The 19,652-nt window shown below is 33.4% G+C and overlaps 1 protein-coding gene across 4 annotated transcripts in view; it reads left to right on the forward strand.

Annotated features, from left to right (window-relative positions):
- The window catches only part of GPHN (gephyrin), a 626,292-nt gene that overhangs the window by 378,750 nt on the left and 227,890 nt on the right, over positions 1 to 19,652 (forward strand). For all 4 annotated transcript variants that reach the window (XM_059914468.1, XM_059914469.1, XM_059914466.1 and 1 more), the window contains one exon: positions 9,390 to 9,524. In XM_059914468.1, the coding sequence (XP_059770451.1) occupies positions 9,390 to 9,524 (135 nt within the window). The remainder of the gene's footprint in view (positions 1 to 9,389; positions 9,525 to 19,652) is intronic.

Genomic DNA, 19,652 nt, shown 5'->3' on the forward strand with positions numbered 1-19,652 from the left:
GGAGTGTTAGTTTCTGCTTTTTAACAAAGTGAATCAGTTATACATATACATATGTTCCCATATCTCTTCCCTCTTGTGTCTCCCTCCCTCCCACCCTCCCTATCCCACCCCCGTAGGTGGTCACAAAGCACCGAGCTGATCTCCCTGTGCTATGCGGCTGCTTCCCACTAGCTATCTATTTTACATTTGGTAGTGTATATATGTCCGTGCCACTCTCTCACTTTGCCACAGCTTACCCTTCCCCCTCCCCATATCCTCGAGTCCATTCTCTGGTGGGTCTGTGTCTTTATTCCCGTCTTGCCCCTATGTGATTGGTTTTAACCTCCTCTCTGCCTTGGGTGCATTGGGTAGTACTGGACAAGATTTTTTTAAAGTTCATATGGTGGAGATTAGCCAAGAAGATTATGAAAGTGAAAAAAAACTAAAGTGGGATTTGCTTTACCAAATGTTAAAACTCACCGTAAAGCTAACTATAAACAAGAGTATGGGGAATTCCCTGGCAGTCCAGCAGTCAGGACCCCACACCCTCACTGCTGAGGGCCTGTGTTGGATCCCTGGTCGGGTAATCAAGATCCCGCAAGCCACACAGCACGGCCAGAAAAAACCAAAAAACAAAACGAGTATGGTTTTGGCTCTCTGTAAAATAGAGTGCAGAACAGATCCCAACAAAGAACATGATATACAACAAGGGGAGCATTTCAATTCATTGGGGAAATGTTGCTGACACAGTTGAATGTGGATTAAGTTTTATAGTACTTTATTTAGGATGTTTGCCAAACATCTATATTCATAAAGGATATTGGTTTGTAATTTTCTTTTCCTATGTCATCTTAATTTGTCTTTGGTATCAGGGTAATACTGGCCCTGTAAAATAAGTTTAGGAAGCCTTCCCTTCCATTTTCTGGAAGAGTTTGTGAAGGATTTATTATTTAGAATTATTTAATTCTTCTTTAAACATTTGACAGAATTCTTTGATGAAGCCATCTGGTTCTGAGCTTTTCCTTGTTGGAAGCTTTTTTCTGATTACTGATTCAGTCTTTTTACTTGTTATTTGTCTATTCCAGATGTTCTATTTCTTCTTGAATCAGTTTTGATAGTTTTTGTGTTTCTAAGAACTTGTGTGTTTCCTCTAGGTTACCTAATCTGTTGGCATATAATTGTTCATGGCATTCCCCTTACAATCTTTTTTATTTCTGTGAGATCAGTAATAATGTTCCCACTTCATTAGTGATTTTAGTAATTTGAGTTTTATCTTTTTTTCTTTTGGTCAGTCTAGCTAAAAGTTGGCCAATGCTGTTGATATTTTCAAAGAACCAATTTGGGTTTTGTTGATCCTTTCAGTGTTTTTCTGTTCTCTATTTCATTTATCTCCACTGGAATCTTTATTACTCCTTCCTCCTCTTTTTTGGGAGGTTAGTTTGCTTTTCTTATACATTTTCCTCTGAGCATTCCTGTTGCTATATCCCATAAGTTTTGCTGTGTTGTGTTTTCATTTTCATTCATATCAAAGTATTTTCTAATTTCCATTGTGATTTTTTCCTTGACTCATTGGTTGTTTAAGAATGTGTCTAATTTCCACATATTTGTAAATTTCTCAGTTTATTTCTATATTGATTTCTACTTTTCTTCCATTATGGTCAGAGAAGAAACATTGTATGACTTCAGTATTTTAGTGAGACTTATTTTGTGCCTTGACATTTGGTCTATCCTGTAGAATGTTCCATGTTCACTTGAGAAAAATGTGTATTCTAATGTTATCAGGTAGATTGTTTTCTATATGGTTACTAGGTCTAATTGGTTTATACTCTTGTTCAAATCTTCTGTTTTACTTGTTGATCTTCTGACTAGCTATTCTAGCCATTATTGAAAGTGTTGAGAGCATTGAAGTCTGCCAATTTTATTGTTAAAAAATTTTTTTCTCTCTTTAATACTGTTGGTTTTTGTTTTATGTATTTTGGGGCTCTGGGTAAATGTTTATAACTGTTTTGTCTTCTGATGAATTGACCTTTTTGTCATTATTTGAGGTGTTTGTCTCTTTGAACAGTTTTTGCCTTACAGTCCATTTCATCTAATATTATTATAGCTATTCCAGCTCTCTTTCAATTACTGTTTGCATGGAATATTTTTTTCCACTTTTTCACCTTCAACCAATACGTGTCTTTGTATCTAAAGTATATACTTGGATCATGGGGTGTTTTTTTTTTTTTGAGGGGGGTTTAATCTATTCTGCCAGTCTTTGCCTCTTAATTGAGTAGTTTAATCCACTTCCATTTAATGTAATTACAGATAAGGTAAGATTCCTTCCAGTTCACTGTTTGTTTTCAGTGTCTTTTGTTGTTGTTCTTGTTCCTCATTTCCTCCATTACTTCCTTCTTTTTTGATTAATAGATATTTTTTCCTGTTTTTCCTCTCATTTCTTTTACCAAATATTTTTTAGTTATTTTCTTAGAGATTGCTGTGAAGGTTACAGTTAACATCTTAATTTATCTTAATTTATCACAATCTAGTCTTAATTAATACCAAGTTAGTTTAAATATTATGCAAAAACTTTTCACTATCTCCCTCACTTATATTGTTATTTTAACAAATTATATATATATACATTGTGTGCCCATCAACACAGATTTATAATTATTCTTTTATGTAGTTTTCTTTTTAAATTATATAGGAAAAATACAGATTCATGACCCAAAATATACATTAATAGTGACTTTTATATTTACCTATGTAGAGTACCAGTGTTGTTTATTTCTTTACATGAATTCCAAATTACTGTCTAGTGTCCTTTCATTTCAGCCTAAAGGACTCCATTTAGCATTTCTTGTCAGGCAGGTCTTCTAGCATTGAACTCTCTCAGTTTTCGTTTATCTGAGAATGTATTGATTTCTCCTTCATTCTTGAAGTGTAGTTTTACCAGGCCGAAAAATTTTGGTTGACAGATTATTTTTCTTTCAGCATTTTGAGTATGTGTTCCCACTGCCAACCAACCCCTTTGCTTTCTTTTGAAAAATCAGCTACAATTCTTATTGAGGATCTCTTGAGTTGCTTTTCTCTTGCTGCTTTCAGGATTCTCTCCTTTCACTTGCAATAGTTTGATTATATATCTAGGTGTAGATCTCTTTGAGTTTATCCATCTTGGGGTTGTTGAGTTTCTTGGATGTGTAGATTCATATATTTCATCTAATTTGAAAGTTTTCAGGCATTATTTCTTCAAATATTTTCTCTGCCTCTTTCTCTCTTCTCTGTGGGATTCCCATTATGCATATCTTGGTACATTTATTATTGTCCCACAGGTTTCTTAAACCCTGTTCATTTTTATTTATTCTTTATTTATTTCTGCTCCTCAGTTCATCGATTGTTTCTTCTGCTTGCTCAAATCTGGTACTGAACCCTTGTAGTGAATTTTTTATTTTAGTTATACTTTTCAACTTTAGAATTTCTATTTGGTTTCTTTTTATGATTTCTGCCTCTTTATTGATATTCCCTTTTGGTGATACATCATTATCTTGCTTTCTTTAGTGCTTTTCCATGGTTGCCTTTAGCTTTTTGAATATATTTTAATTAGTTAATTTAAAAGCTTTTTCTAGTCAGCCCAGTGTCAGGACTTTCTCAAGAATAGTTTCTATTTCTTCTTTTTTTTTTTTTTTTCCTATACATGGGTCATACTTTCTTGTTTCTTTGCATACCATATAATTTTTTTGTTGAAAACTGGACCCTTTGAATATTACTAGTAGCAACTCTGGAAATCAAATTCTCTCCCCTCCCCAGGGTATGTTACTGCTGCTTGTTACAATTGTTGTCGTTTGTTGGTTGGTTAACTGTTCTGAACTACTTTTTTTTTTTTTAACATTTTTATTGGAGTATAATTGCTTTACAATGGTGTGTCATTTTCTGCTTTTTAACAAAGTGAATCAGTTATACATATACATATGTCCCCATATCTCTTCCCTCTTGCATCTCCCTCCCTCCCACCCTTCCTATCCCACCCCTCTAGGTGGTCACAAAGCACCGAGCTGATCTCCCTGTGCTATGTGGCTGCTTCCCACTAGCTATTTTTTTTTTTTTTTTTTTTTTTTTTTTTTTTATTTTTGGCTGCGTTGAGTCTTCATTTCTGTGCGAGGGCTTTCTCCAGTTGCGGCGAGCGGGGGCCACTCTTCATCACGGTGCGTGGGCCTCTCACTGTCGCGGAGCACGGGCTCCAGACATGCAGACTCAGTAGTTGTGGCTCACGGGCTTAGTTGCTCCGCGGCATGTGGGATCCTCCCAGACCAGGGCTCAAACCCATGCCCCCTGCATTGGCAGGCAGATTCTCAACCACTGCACCACCAGGGAAGCCCCTAGCTATCTATTTTACGTTTGGTAGTGTATATATGTCCATCCCACTCTCTCACTTTGTCCCAGCTCACCCTTCCCCCTCCCCATATCCTCAAGTCCATTCTCTAGTAGGTCTGCATCTTTATTCCTGTCTTGACCCTAGGTTCTTCTGACCATTTTCTTTTTTTTAACTCCATATATATGTGTTAGCATACGGTATTTGTTTTTCTCTTTCGTACTTCACTCTGTATGACAGTCTCTAGGTCCATCCACCTCACTACAAATATCTGAACTACTTTTGTCAAGTCTGTTCTTTGTTGTGTGTGGCCACTGAAGTCTCTGTTCCATTAGCTTTGTGGTCAGCTAGTGATTTGACATAATTTCCTTAAATGCCGGGAAAATATATATATACAGGAAAAGAAAATCTCCCATTCTTTGCAGATGAGCTCTTTTTATATATTGGAGCATGCCTTCAACACTCAGCCAGGCAGTTTACTACTCTGCCTAATCTTCACTTCCTGCTTGTGCAAAATCTTTAGTTCAGCAAGAGGTGAAAGATTAGGTGAAGTCTTCTAAGGATGTGCATTGCCTTGGGCATAATCATGACCTCCTGGAACTCAGGAATATCTGGGAGCTTTTCAAAGCTCTTATGCCTGAAAGCATCTCATTACATGGCCTTTCCTCCCAGGTTTTTAAGTTAATCTGTTATTCATTCCACCTGTTATCCACTGCCTAGACAACAGTGGCTAATATATTTGACTTTAAATATTTGGATAACCTCCCTTCCAGTTAGTTGCCTGAGCCATGGGAGTGTTCCAAGATAGGGAAAATAAAGGAAAGCCCTTTGAGGGTATCCTTCAGTGAGCTACCAGACATGTTGAAACAACCACAACCCTTGAGAATAATGATTGTTTCCCTTCAGTACTCAGAACCTTTACCAGACATGTGGGCTGTGTCTTCAAGTCCATCACTGAGCTATGTAGTAGGGGATCAGTTGGGGGGGTTTGTGGGTTTTTTTGATTAAGCATTCACCTGGCTGCTGTAAACTTGATTAGTTTCTAGATTTCTGATAAAGTTGATTCTGACAGATTTTGTTAGTTTATTCACTTCTTTAGTAGAGTGGACTATTGACATTACCTACTCTACCTTTCTACTGATGTCATTCAGAAAGGATTCCTTTTAAGACACAAAAACCACTAACTATAAAGGAAAATATTGATAGAGCTAACTAAATTAAAATTAAAATATTCTGTTCATCAAAATACATGATAAAGTAAGAAGGCAAGCTACATAGTAGGAATAGATATTTACACCATATAAAACTGACAAAGGACTTGTTATCCAGAATAGATACAGAAATGTAACAATTCAATAAAAAAGAACGACTTAATAAGGGGAAAATAGGGCAAATTGAATAGGGACTTTACAAAAGAGAACATCTAAATAGCTGATAAATGTATGAAAAGGTATTTACTCTCATTAACAATGACGGGAAAAGAAATTAAAACCACATTAAGGGGACTTCCCTGGCGGTCCAGTGGTTAAGACTTCACCTTCCAATGCAGGGGACGTGGGTTCGATCCCTGGTCGGGGAGCTAAGATCCCACATGCCTCGCAGCCAAAATATCAAAACATAAAACAGAAGCAATCTTGTAACAAATTCAATAAAGACTTTTTAAAAACACACACATTAAGATATTTTTAGTATCTATCCCATTTGAAAAAGAATTAATACTGACAATACTAGGTAGAGCTAAGTTGTGGAGTCAGAGGAATTGTCACCATTTTCTTTTGATAGACATATAAATTGGCTTAACCAATTTGGGAATTTGTAAAAGAAAGTATTCACACCCTACAACCAGCAATTCTGTTTCTGAGTATATGTATCCTAGAATTAATGCATGTGGGAATTATGGTACATGAACAAGAATTGTTCATAATATCTCCAATAAGGAAACATTACAAACACTGTACAACAGAGTTATCCATATTCACTGCATCCTTTTCCTTACCTCCAACTTTTTTCTTTACCACTTATATTGAGGTATCTATCGTCATCAAATAATAGCTTTCTTTTAGGTTACTAATGACTACCTCTATCTTGTTCTTTAATGTCTGTTTCTTTCTCCTTTTTCTGTCTTGCTGTATTCTTTCCCTACGGTCTTTGTCTTTCAGATCTCATCTATTTCTGTAGCTTACACAATCATATCTCTGCAAATAATTTCTAAGTCTCTGTCTGTAGCATAACTTTCTTTTTTGAGATGGGTGAAATTTTATTTCCACACTGTATTACATAATGAAATTGGAAATTTATGGTTGCCAGTATTAACTGGATTCTCAATGATGGTTGATATTTCCTTTGCCAATGCCTTAGTTATCCTCCATGCTTCAGTTATCAATGCATTTTTCCAGATTTTTATGACTCTCCTAGAGTTATCTTTCCCACTTTTACTTCCCCTTTTTCTCATCAGATAGATCTTCATTCCAAGCACCAAAGAAAAGAATATTAATGAATGTCTCTCTTTTTTTCCCACCGATTACCCTGGTTTGTCATCCCCACTTGCTTCCTCAACTCATTTCTATTCTTTTTACTTTACTTGTATCTTCTTTAAATGCTAGATGTAATGGCATCTTTTCAACTCTCACCTTACTCCTGTTCTCCCCAATAGTTGATATTTTGTAACATCTCCTGAAAGTTTCTTCTCTTTCCTCTTCCCTTATGTTCACTCTGTCTTAATTTTCCTCTTTTGTCTCTAACGGTTTCTTAAAGATAGGAAGACCAAATAATTTATCTTCCAAACTGAAACACTTTTGAAAGTGAGAAGATGTGTTATTTAATAATTAAGTCAGGATAATAGATATAAACCCAGATTATTCAAGGAAAACAAGGTTGTATCATCATACCATTTACAGGTTGTTTTTTTTTTTCCCTAATTCCTTTTCTTCTGTTAACCCCTTAATATGGATATCACCTAGAATTTTCAACCATCATCTTTTGTTCTTTTACATGCCCTCCTTGGGTGACCTGAAATATTTGCATGACTGAAACTACCACCTTCAGTGATAATTCCCAAAGTATATATCCAATCCCTAACTTTTTCCTGAGCTTCAGACTCATATTTCCAATAGTTCATTCTGTATTTCCAGACTAGTAACCCAAAAGTATGTACCTCACAATTTAAATTACCTTCTCCCTCAAATATCCTACTCTTTTGTTTATTGGGGGGGTGAAGATCGTGTGTGTGTGTGTGTGTGTGTGTGTGTGTGTGTGTGTGTGTAAGTCTGGAAATATATATCACACATGTGTACTACTTTGTGCAGATGCTTCATTAGGTACTGGATGTACAGTAGTAGCAAAAACACAGTTCCATCATCATGACAATGCATTCTGGTGTGAGAGATAGACATTAATCAAACTAGCATACATATAAATGTAGTATAAGTATGGGTAATTTCTGTGAAAGAGAGGAACGTGGTATTATGTGAAATATAATAGGGGCATTTGACCTTTTTCTTTCCGATACATGGCCTTTTATATTAGACATAAGTGGCAACATATAGCTCTTCTAAATTAGACTACCTCCATTTCTTTAAAATATTTATTGCAATTCACTATTCAAATATACTAGCAAATGGAGCTATTTTTCTTCTCGGAATTCCCATTGCTTTTCATCCTAGTTATGGGGTTATTGTTCATAAATCACATAAATCGTTAAGCCCTGAAATGGTGGCAGTACCTTTGGTATTGAGGATGTAGGTATGGAAACTAAATAAAAGAGCATTTATGAAAATAATATGTCCTTTATGAGAAAGAGATGGTGTGTAAGATACAGAGCACCTTTCTGGCTGCTGTTTTCTTCTTTTCACATAGTAAGTAATATTTGTTGATTGAATAATTGCTTGAAAGTAGTCAAGTTCTCATTTTGAGATTAAAAGACCTACACTCACTAGTACTAGCCCAGAACATGAACTAAATTATGCATAGCCCCGAATAATAAATTTTATAATCAACGTAAATATTAATAATTTTTTAAATAATCCACATTATTTGTCCTTACATTTATATGTTTTTACAGTAGTAATATTCAGTTACATCAGTCTTTACCTTATTGATAGGTATAATATAATAACTAGCAATTGCCAACATTTATTAAGTATTAACTACTTGTAAGTGTTATATAATTTATATACCTTATCTTATTTAACCCTCAGCAATAATCTGGTGAGGTAAATGCTATCATTATCTACATTTTTTAGATAAAGGAAATGACAAATTAAAAAAATACATCCATCAGTATCCCAGCAAAGTCACAGTATACTTAAATGGATAATTGAAAAGAGTTTAATAAAGGACTATGATATTTACAAAAGCTTGGGCAGATTTTAGGAAAGCAACAAAACATGGTGCAGCACCCTGGGACTAGTAATAGTGGGAATCATTAATACTCCTAGTCCTGATGGGGCAAGGGAGGGAGCTGCTATTGGAATCCAGAAAAGAGCCGAAAGCAAGGGTCATCTGATAGGGGCTGTGATCTTAGCCAACCTACGGTGACCTGGTAGAGAAGGAGCCAGGGGAATAAATGTCAGACCTTACTCTCCTACAACTCTTCAGTTTCCTGACAGTGGCTCCTATTAGCTGAGCCCAGCTAGAAACCAGAGAGCACAAAATAGCTTATTGATTCTATCTATACAGGTTAGCTTCAAGCAGAGAGAGTGAAGAAGGGTGGAGAATGAATCTGAAAGGGAAACGGAAAATGTCTAGGAATTAAATAAATACTAAGTGGCAGAGCCAGTATATGAATGCCAAACACTTTACCTCTCACTACAATTCTATACTGCCTCATAAAAAAAGCTTTGATGAAATATTATTTGGCCAAGGAAAATATTTTAAATCTGAAGGTTTCTACCCTATCCCAAATTGTTGGATGCATTCATACCTAACAGTAAGTGAGACCAAATATCTGAGAGCTCAGCAGCAAAGAATGCCCCCCCAAAAAAATGTTTGATGTGGGTATTGATTTTACATGTTGTTGGTATTTTCAGCATATTAAACCATACTTGTTCCTCTTGTCCAGATTCCAGACTCCATCATTTCTCGTGGCGTTCAGGTGCTCCCACGAGACACAGCCTCCCTCAGCACTACTCCTTCAGAATCTCCTCGTGCTCAGGCTACATCTCGCCTTTCTACAGCTTCCTGCCCAACACCAAAAGTAAGTACAGTTCCTTGGCACCTTACACCTGCTCTGCTATGTGAATCTGGGAAAACTAACCAACCAATATTTCCCTCCGCTTGTCAAGATTGGATTGCATGCAAGATAATACGATGAAAAATTAATGGGCTATAACACAGTTACTACCTAATGTTTCACAGATTGTCATATTAGGCCAACAATAGAGCAATAGAAATTTCATTCAAAATGCCTACTACCTCACAGCTATAGGTATTACTTTGTGTAGCTCCTGTTTCTTTGTTGTAGACTTATTATTTTTTAGCATACTTATTAGTATAGATGTGAAGTTATTTATTTATGCAGAGGATGAATGTGTTTCTGGCCAATAAACAGTAAGATTAACAAAATAAAATAATATCACCAAAGGGATTTTTTTTAACTTGTCCAGGCGGGGGTAGCTCCCTGCTCTAGTATCATTCCAAATTTTTTCAAACATATTCAACTTGGAATGTTGCTGCCTAATATTTGGAAACAAATCTAAATTGATTAGAAAGAAAGTTTTAATGCCAACCTTTGGGGGAGGGAGGAAGTGTCTTAGTATTTATTTTTTATAATTTTTCCCAAGTACTGAATCATGTAAGGGGGTGGGGGGAGGATTAGACATTTATTTGCTACCTGACATCTTCATGTATGTGAAAAATTGAGTAGCAAACCTAATTATGACTGTGATGCTTTTTCCTGGAATATCTCTTTCCTGGCAAAGTTAGTCATTTGTGCTTTCAAGTTTTCTATGGGATGGATCCACTATTGGCATCAAAAGCTTAACAGTAACATTCCTTCTTATTTAATAGGATATGATGTTAGATATCAGGCTATACAGTAAATTTATTTCAGGGCTCTCTAGGTAATTTTTCAAACTGTGGCTTTTTCACTGTCATCAGATTTAAGGACTTATATAGCTCTCTTCCTCAATTCCAGCTTTTCTATGAGTTTTATGAATATTATCATTGAATTTAACTAGAAGTAATCTCAAGCAGTTCTTGATATGTGTAGTGCAGTTGCTTTTACATTCCATGGTACAACCTTTTCAGCAGTCTTCAGCAGTTAACAGTGTTAACTGTTGTATATCATTGTTTTTAGACTTGTGTCAAAAATAGGTGATATTAATTTTATAGTTTAAAAAAATTGAGGTCCTAAATCTTCAATAAAGAAAAACTATAAAAACATTCTAGATATAAAATGTATGTTATACATTTATACATGGGGTGCCAGTCAGCTACATCTTCAACTGAATGAAAACATGGAGTTCTCAAGACATAAATTGGGTAGAAGAATCTCATCCATATCTTATAAATTTTTGAAACAAAATAATTTATTTGACTTCATTAAATTCCAACAGTATAAGTTGTACTCATTTATAAAGTCTGGGAGATAATTAAAGCTAAATGTTAAGTCCATTTTAAAAGTTTACTCATTCATCAAATATTAAGACCTTAATGATGGGAATACAGAATTATCTAAGACACAGTATTTTTTTCTTAGTGATATACTGTGTACATAAATATTTTAAGCTAAGTTTAATTATACATAGTAGTTCTTGAGCCTTTTTAAAACTCTCCAATTACATCTTAATTACAAAGAGAATATTAAGTACAGTTTTAAAAATCACTCCAAATTTCTACATTAAGTTAATTTGCTTATTGCAAAATTTTAGGAGAGAAAGTGGCTTGTCTTGATATTTTTTCCATAGTTAACACTTAGCTGTTCACATTGACAGTAAATTCAAATAAAACAGAATATTTGAATATCTTTTTTTTCAGGAATTTTTTTCTGTATTTTTGTCTAGGAATATGATTCTGTTTCTTTTAAATAATTTTTACCAGCACCAGAATGTAATCTCAAAGGTAAAATTATTGCTTTGTTGTAATTTTAAAATTAAACTTTTACGGTTGAATCAGAGTAGTAATATAATAGAAAAATTAGTTTGAATACTTATTTTTTAAAAAGAAGTGAAGATAATCAAATTAATCCTCCTATTAAAAGTCTCAAATTATGAGACTGCTTAATTGAATGTAAACTAGATGCTTTTATATGTACTTTTATATCAGTGACAGACACAGTCTCTGCCCTCATGGAGTTTACAGTTTAGTCAATGTTATATTGAAATAAATAGGTATTTTTAAAACAAATTTATTTAAAATAACTGTTTAAATTATAATAAATATACTTTTACAGTAACTTAATAATGATACATTGAAATTCACACTAAGAAGAAGTAAAAATGTGTAGTGATAGAAAATAAAAGGAGGGAAACCGCACTTAGATGGGATGATCAGAGAAGGCCGCTCTAAGGAGTAACATTTCACCAGGGACATGAAAGATGAATAAAACAAAACAAAAGCTTTTTTGCCAGATAGAGGTTTTGAGAATTATATTCAGCAGAAATGACCACCTTACAGGCAGTATTCACCAATCAAGAACTCTCAGACTAAAACTTCATTAGTACATAAATAACCTAATTCAGTGACTTCAAAATCCAACTTCAGATATCAGTTCTTTTTTATTTTAAATAATGACTTTTTGTGTGTGTGCCTTTGCCTGCTGAGTCAAATTACAAGGCGGTAGGTTTTAGCACGTAAATCTGTTCTAGATGAATTCTTTATTTTAATTTTATAGCATAAAAATTTAGGGCAGAGAAGAAATCAGAAAGAAAGTCAGGTTTCTAATTTGAGATATGGGTAAATGATGTTATTAACTATACTAAGGAATAAAAGAGAAAAAGCAAAGGAGAGTTGTTAATACATTTTGGTTTTGAATGTTTTCAATCTAAGATATGTATAAGACATCCCAGGAATGATATCTAGCACAAAATTAGAACACAAGTTGAGTTTGACATTGTTATTGTTACTGCGTCTTGGATGGGATATTTATAATTTAGTACATATTACTGTTAGCCAAACCCCATAGAAATCTCCCTTCCATGTTTCAGATTAGGCATGCAATCTGTCATGTGTAGAAATATATGTGCGAATATGTTTTCTTTACATCAGAAATACAATACAGTCTTAAAAGATCAGCACTAGAAAGAGCACTTGGCTTGATAAGAGAAGACCTGGATTCAAATGCTGACTTCTCTACTTAATTACTACACTGCATTAAGCAACTTGCTCAACTTCTCTGAGCTTTTTGTCTATGATGAAACTGGTAATCCTTGCCTCCCCAACAGGGTTATTAATCTATTAAATAAGTCTTTGCCTGGTTCTGGGAAAGCAGTGGTGAGCAAATAACATTGTTCTTGGCTTTACAAACGGATAAAACAGGCAACTATAAATTATAATAAAGTATAGTAAGTGCTATGATTTATCAGCAGGAGTACAGAATACTCTGGGAATAACCATCAGAAACACTTACCCTGGTCTTTGTGAAAACACAGAAGGGTTAAATAACCAAATTATGATTAAAAACTAACAGTTCCAACCTTTCCCTCTGTAGCTTTTTATCATGGGGCAGCATTTAAGGTGAAAACTTTCTGTCCATTTGTATGTATGCATGTATTCCTGTTAGGTCAACAACTATAATATTAAACATTATTATGAATTCATGTTTTTTATGCTCACTGCAATATAATATCCTAGATTGTGCTTTGATCCTTTAAGATTCTCCAGCTATAGTGAGAACACGATCTATAAAACATACCAAGTTTGGATTTCCTTTTCGGTACACTCATCACAATCTAATAAGGACAACAAGGTGTTATCTTTTCTAAACAGTTCTTCATAGAATGGCATTGTCTCCAGCAAAAATTTATTTGCTGAAATGACATAATATTTTTCTGTATGTGGGGAAAGTCGTTTCTCTTTCATATCAGATATTTTCTTTTAATGAAATCTGACTGAAATGACAAGTGATTTTTCACTTCTCTTGCTTGAGAACACGATGAAGTATATTTTAAGAACAAACTTGGGATTTTAGTCTTTCATTGCCCTAAGTAAAGTAGTACCTAAGCCAAGAAAGTCAAATAGTATGTAGATTCTATGAATGGGCAATATCTAGAGGACTCAAGTTCTAAAATGGTGATAGTCTCCCAAAAATGGTTTGCTAAAAGAATAATTCTATAACAAACTGTGTTTTAAAGTGAGCATGATCCACAACTTAAATGAGTTCTGATTTTCAATTATGAAAGGCAGCAGCACCTCTATTAGAATCAAGAGGCTTGTTGTAGAGAATAATGACCAGAACAAAAAAGAAAAAAAATTCCAAACTTCCAATCAATTCACCATTCCCTATAGATGTTAATAAAATAGAGAATTTTTTACAAAGACCAATTCAATTTTCCGTTTGTTCCCTAAGCATCTGAAGTTTGACTAAAATAAATAATTGAGTAAATGTAATCTCTTGTCACATATTCCCTTGTACCTCAAAGGTTAGAATAGAATTTTGTGCCCAGACTAACCAGCAAGTTCTTTTTTTTTCCTCTTAAGAAGAAAATATAAATTCTCCCTGTCTAATTAAACTAAACTTTATAAAATAATTAAAATGTATATATTGAAATATCTTTAGGTAGTATGTGTTCATTTAATAATTAGTAATAATGTCTAATGTTATATTCAAACAAAATGCAGAATTATGACTTCTCTCTAGGCTTCTGTTATTGTCCTTTGAGCAAAAGAATTTATATTACTCTGGTTAAAGAATATTTTCTTAACTCAGAGTTTTTAATGTGTATGTCTGAAAGGCAGTGTGATTTCCTTAACATATAAAAATGGCATTATTTGATCCAGTATCAGGGTAATATTTTCTCTGAGATATTTTTTCCTAATGATGTTAGTTTTTACAAACTATTCCGTATTATCACCGCTTTCCTTTGTGAACATCAGGGTGATTGTGTAATATGGCTAGTTCATTGGTTCCCAGGTCTCTGGAGAATGTCATGAAATTTCTAAAATTCTAGCCTAGATCAAGGCAATAACTGAGGCCTGCAAATGATTTTCCACTATTTTTGAGAGCCTAAATAAAATCAGTAAGACTACACTAAACATCAAGTTTCTTTGCTTTTGTCTGAAGTCATGTCAACAATGGTATATCAACAACTGTTCAGCAGTTAATGACATTGTAGAAATGTATGGGTTCTACATGTGGAGTCAACAAACACCAAAAAAGTTGGGAAACACTGAATTAATAACATTAATTAATTTAATAAAATACATTCTCTGGACATAAAAATATAAGTTTTTTTGTGTTCCAAGTTAACTGTCCCATGGGGGCGTTGGTTATTGAGCAATAATATTCTCAACGTTATTGGTCAGATCCAGCAGTTCTCAAACTTAATGGTCTCAGGACTCCTTTACACACTTAAAAATTATTAAGGACCTCAAATAGCTTGTTTATGTGAGTTATAGCTGGTGATATTTACTGCACTGAAAATTAAAACTTAAAAATTTTTTAAATGTTTATTTGCTTCAAAATGAGAATAATAAGGCCTTTCTATGTTAATATAAATAATATTGCTATGGGAAAAATAGTATTTTCCAAAATTTTAAAAATCTACTGAAAAAGATGGCATTGTTTTATATTTTTTCATATTCATTTTGATGTCTGGTTTAATAGAAGGCAGCTAGATTCTCACATCTGCTTCTGTACTCAATCTGTTGTGATATGTTGTTTTGGTTGAAGAATATGAAGAAACAAATCCAACTTCACAGTTCCGTAGTTAGAAAAGAAAGGACTATCTTAATAACATTTTCTTATAATTGTGGATATTCTTTGACACTACATCAAAATTTTTCAGTTGGTAGTCTATTAAAAGTTAGTGGAAGCGTAGAATCTAAAACCCTGTCAAGGACAATTTCATACTCCTATGTATTAAAATCCATTGGACACACTACTGTATATAAAATAAACAAGGATCTACTCTATAGCACAGGGAACTGTGTTCAATATCTTATAATAACCTATAATGGAAAAGAATCTGAGAAAGAATAGATAGATAGATAGATAGATATAACTGAATCACTTTGCTATACACCTGAAACTAATACAACATTGTAAATCAACTATACTTCACTAAAAAGTTGTTTGTTCTGGGAAAAAAAAATCCATTGGTCTGTCCTGAACGTTTAATGGATCTTATATACAGGTATGATTTTGTAACATTTTTTGATCACATGGAAAATATAAGTTCTTCCAAGTGTTGACTATATCCAAAATCATTTTAATTAATATAACCACCAAGCTCATTAAAAACACCTTGGAAGCATTGGAAGCTCTCAAGCTCATGGTGATGTACATTTTCCACAGTTCTAATTTTTGCTTAAAACGTAGAGTTTCTTCTTTGGCAAAAAAAAAAAAAAAAAAAAAAAACCCAACAAATCCTGTCTGTTTTCCATGAATTGACAGTCTCATTTCATTCATTTTCAAGAAAATGTCTACCAGACATCTAAGTCTGAATAGTCATAGTTTGTCAGATGTTGTTTCAAGTAAAAATGGTGTTCTGTGTAAAACCTGGCTAGTTCAACTTGCAACTCAAACTATTGCCTAAGTACTTTAACCTGAGACAACTGTCATTCTTTGTTATGCATCAGAAGGGTTTTATTTCATACTTTCCATTTTGTCACACTCAAGGGACAAGTTTTAATTAAATTGAGTTAGTATTTACTGTTTCATTGAGGAAAGTGTTAAACTGTTAGTACACAGTGGTGAATAATACAATAACTATTCACACTATTTGGATCCACTGCCTTGATTTTTTACTATAGTACCAACCCACTATTGCTTTTGTACTATCAGTGCAAATGTCAACATAGTGTAAGAGACAAATAATGTCTTAGTATTATTATTAAAATAATTTGGCCTTGTGGACCCCTGAAAGGATCTCAGGGACCCTTACAGGTCTGTGGACCACACTTAAAGAACTGCTAGTATAATCAAATGAGCAGAGTGGTTTATGTTTCTTGGAAACATCCTGGGTCAAAATTACGTGTGTTCTCTATTTCATTTAGACCATGTTACAGTGGTATTCTCATTCCAGAGATCTTATTCTTTAGGGAAATGACCACCGGTACCATGCTTAATATAAATGATTCACCCTTGACACTCTGATCCAGATTCATTCTAGGACAGGGAACAGAGTTTCTCCTCTCTGATTCAAAATAATAGAAGACTTCACAAAGTCTTTTGAAGATACAACCAGAAAATGTTATTCCCAGCTAACTTTACTCATCTCCAATGTGATTCTACTTCTATATTTGTATAGTAACTAATGTTTCCCTAGGGTCTCCTTTCTACTTATAGGTGCACAGAGAGCCCTCTTCTAAGTCATAACCTAGTTGATGGAAGATAGTTTTATTAGGGATATCTTTGGGGATGTCTTCTTTTTTTATAACTAGTTTGGAACATTTAAAATTGGTGAGATTTTAAATAAAAATACAATTTTCAGCTATTTCTAAAAAAATCAGATTGACATTACTGGGCCAGCACGACATATATCAGTACTCAGCTGGCATTCTTTATACCCTCCAGCCTACTTTACTTATTTGCATTAAATGCCTGGCTCCTATAGACTTTTGAGTAACTGATTTCCACTCTCATTCATTATTGTCTAGTTTCTCCTCATTTATAACAACATATTTATTTTGCTATTTATTCTAGTTTGATAGCAAAACAGATTTTTGAGACTTCAAAAAAAGGATTGTTTTCATATCGTTTCTAACAGGAGAGACACTATCCAGTATGGTATATGAGTTGTTGACATTTTGAAGAAAACTAAAATAGTAATAATATATTTTAGCTATGAATTTTCAGTTTACAAATTATTTTAAATGGTTGTTCTTTGACATTCTGCTAAATATACAGGATTTTACATTGATTTCTGTTTTTCGTTCATCTAATTAAGTGTCCCCTCTACGTTTTATGTACATTGAAAATTGAAAATGGAATTCCCCCCATCCTTTTCTTATTATTTAATGCTCACAGAATTATATTTATCATTGAAACTAAGAATAGCTTAACTGTGAAGTGTACGATCGCCACTTTGAAATCTGAGTTGCAAATGAAATTTGATTAGCTAGCCTGAGAAGATACAGCTAACTAGAAATTAATAGCTATAGAGTTAACAGTTTTATAGTTTAGACAGTCTATAAGTGGCATGGTCTTTTTTTTTTTTATTTAAAAAAAGTGATATACATGCTCATTTTAGAAAATTAATATAAGCAAAAAAAAAAAAAAAAGAGTTCCTGTAAGACTGCCTTTAATAAATAACAACTGTTAAAACTCTGCTTTTATCATTCTGGTTTTTTTCCCATGCATTCAAGTATTTTATATAAATGGATCATTATGGCAAGGCAGTGATTAAGAGCTCTGGTTCCGGAGTCTCCAGGCTTGGCAATGAATCTCAGCTTTATCACTTACTAGATGTGTGGCTTTCAGAACGTTACTTCACCTCTATAACCTTAATCATCTGTAAAATGAAAAATAATAATACTATTTGCCTCATAGGGTTGTTTTAAAGTTTAAATTTTAAAATGCATATAAATCACTTACCACAGTGTTTGAAATATAAGAAACGATCACTAAATGTTAGCTATTGTTATGAAACTATATTTTAACCTATCTCATTCATTTAGTAACATTCTTTCTACGTCATGTACATCTTTACATGTTTTTAAATTATCTTCTACAACATTAATATCAATTATTGTTCAGTATTCAAATTTGTGGGTATAGCATAGTTTTTTTCACCAGTCCCTATTTTGCATATTTTAGTTGTTACCTATTTCCTAGTTTTAAATATAATGCTGTGATAGTCTACTGGAAGTGAAATGTTTTAGAATCTTCTCTTAATTAAACTTAGCGACTTGTATTAATTCTACCTTTGTTGAAAGTGTATGCCAAACTTTTAGGCCCATGGTTCCCATAATTCATATGGTTATCAGGAAGAGATCATTTTTGTATCTTCATTAATTCAATTCAATCATATTCTAGAAGGAGCAGCCTTTAGCATTTGCTTTTGACTGATTTACTGACAGATATTTTAAAAATTATGGATCCAAAGTTGTTTGAAAAGTCAACAGTATTGAGTATGTAAAAGTATTGCACTATCAGGCACCAAATATTGAGTATCAGCCCTAGTGTGCCACTTTATACCTTTGTTAGAACTAGTAAACCTCAATTTCTGTATCTGTAACATCATCATACTAAATTAAGTAGCCTCTAAAGTCCCTTCTAGACCTATAATTCTATTCCTTTGCAATAAGTTTCTATACTGACTGAATAAATATTATCATTCTCTTTAGCCCTTCTCTCTGATATTATGTTAATATCCAATTAATGTAAAATAATTTACATTTATTTATTTCAGCTTTTGCATTTCATGCTACTACATAAAGTTAAAGATTATGAAGTGAAAACGTTCTAACTTCATTTAAGATCTTTCTCATTTAGGTCAAGCTTTGTCTCTGTTAAGTGGAATATTGATTTCTCTTGGTATTCACTAGCATTTTGTTTAAGTTATAGGATGACAGGGAAGTGAGAACTGTAGAAATACAAGGAATAGTGAAATTAAGAATACTAGCTTTCAGTTAATTTAATATCTTTGTTTCCTATAAACTTCTTTTTAAAGGTTTGGGGTATGTTTTGTGTAAAAGCAGCTCAACAAAAATAATCTGTGCCATCATTATTTCAGCAGCAGAATTGATTAGATATAGCCATGATTCAACTGGCCATGTCTCATTCATGACTTTAATAGACAGCATATACCAAACTAAATTATTTCCTAGATCTTTATATTTTTAAATGATACATGTTCTAAAATTGGCCATGTATTTTCTTGCCCAAAACTTCAGGATTATCTGCTCTCCCTTTTCATCCTACTTTCATTAAAGACAAAACACACATTAATTCAGAAATTCATTCAATGAATATTTTTAGTGCATATTATGTCAAGTACTGTGCTAGGTTTTGGGAATATAGCAATGCATAGACTTACTAACCATGACCTCAAGGATCTTATAGTGGAGCAGATGTGAAAAAGAAAAAAAAAAATTACAACAAATCTATCAAAGCTTTGATAGCCTAAAAGAGCTCTTCTAATCTTATAGGGAAAAAAAAAGAAATAAAATGAGTAAAGGGCAGGAATAGCCATTTCATAAAAAGAATTAAATTCAGCAGATA

Source organism: Balaenoptera ricei, chromosome 2 (assembly GCF_028023285.1).
Source record: "Balaenoptera ricei isolate mBalRic1 chromosome 2, mBalRic1.hap2, whole genome shotgun sequence".
NCBI lineage: Eukaryota > Metazoa > Chordata > Mammalia > Artiodactyla > Balaenopteridae > Balaenoptera > Balaenoptera ricei.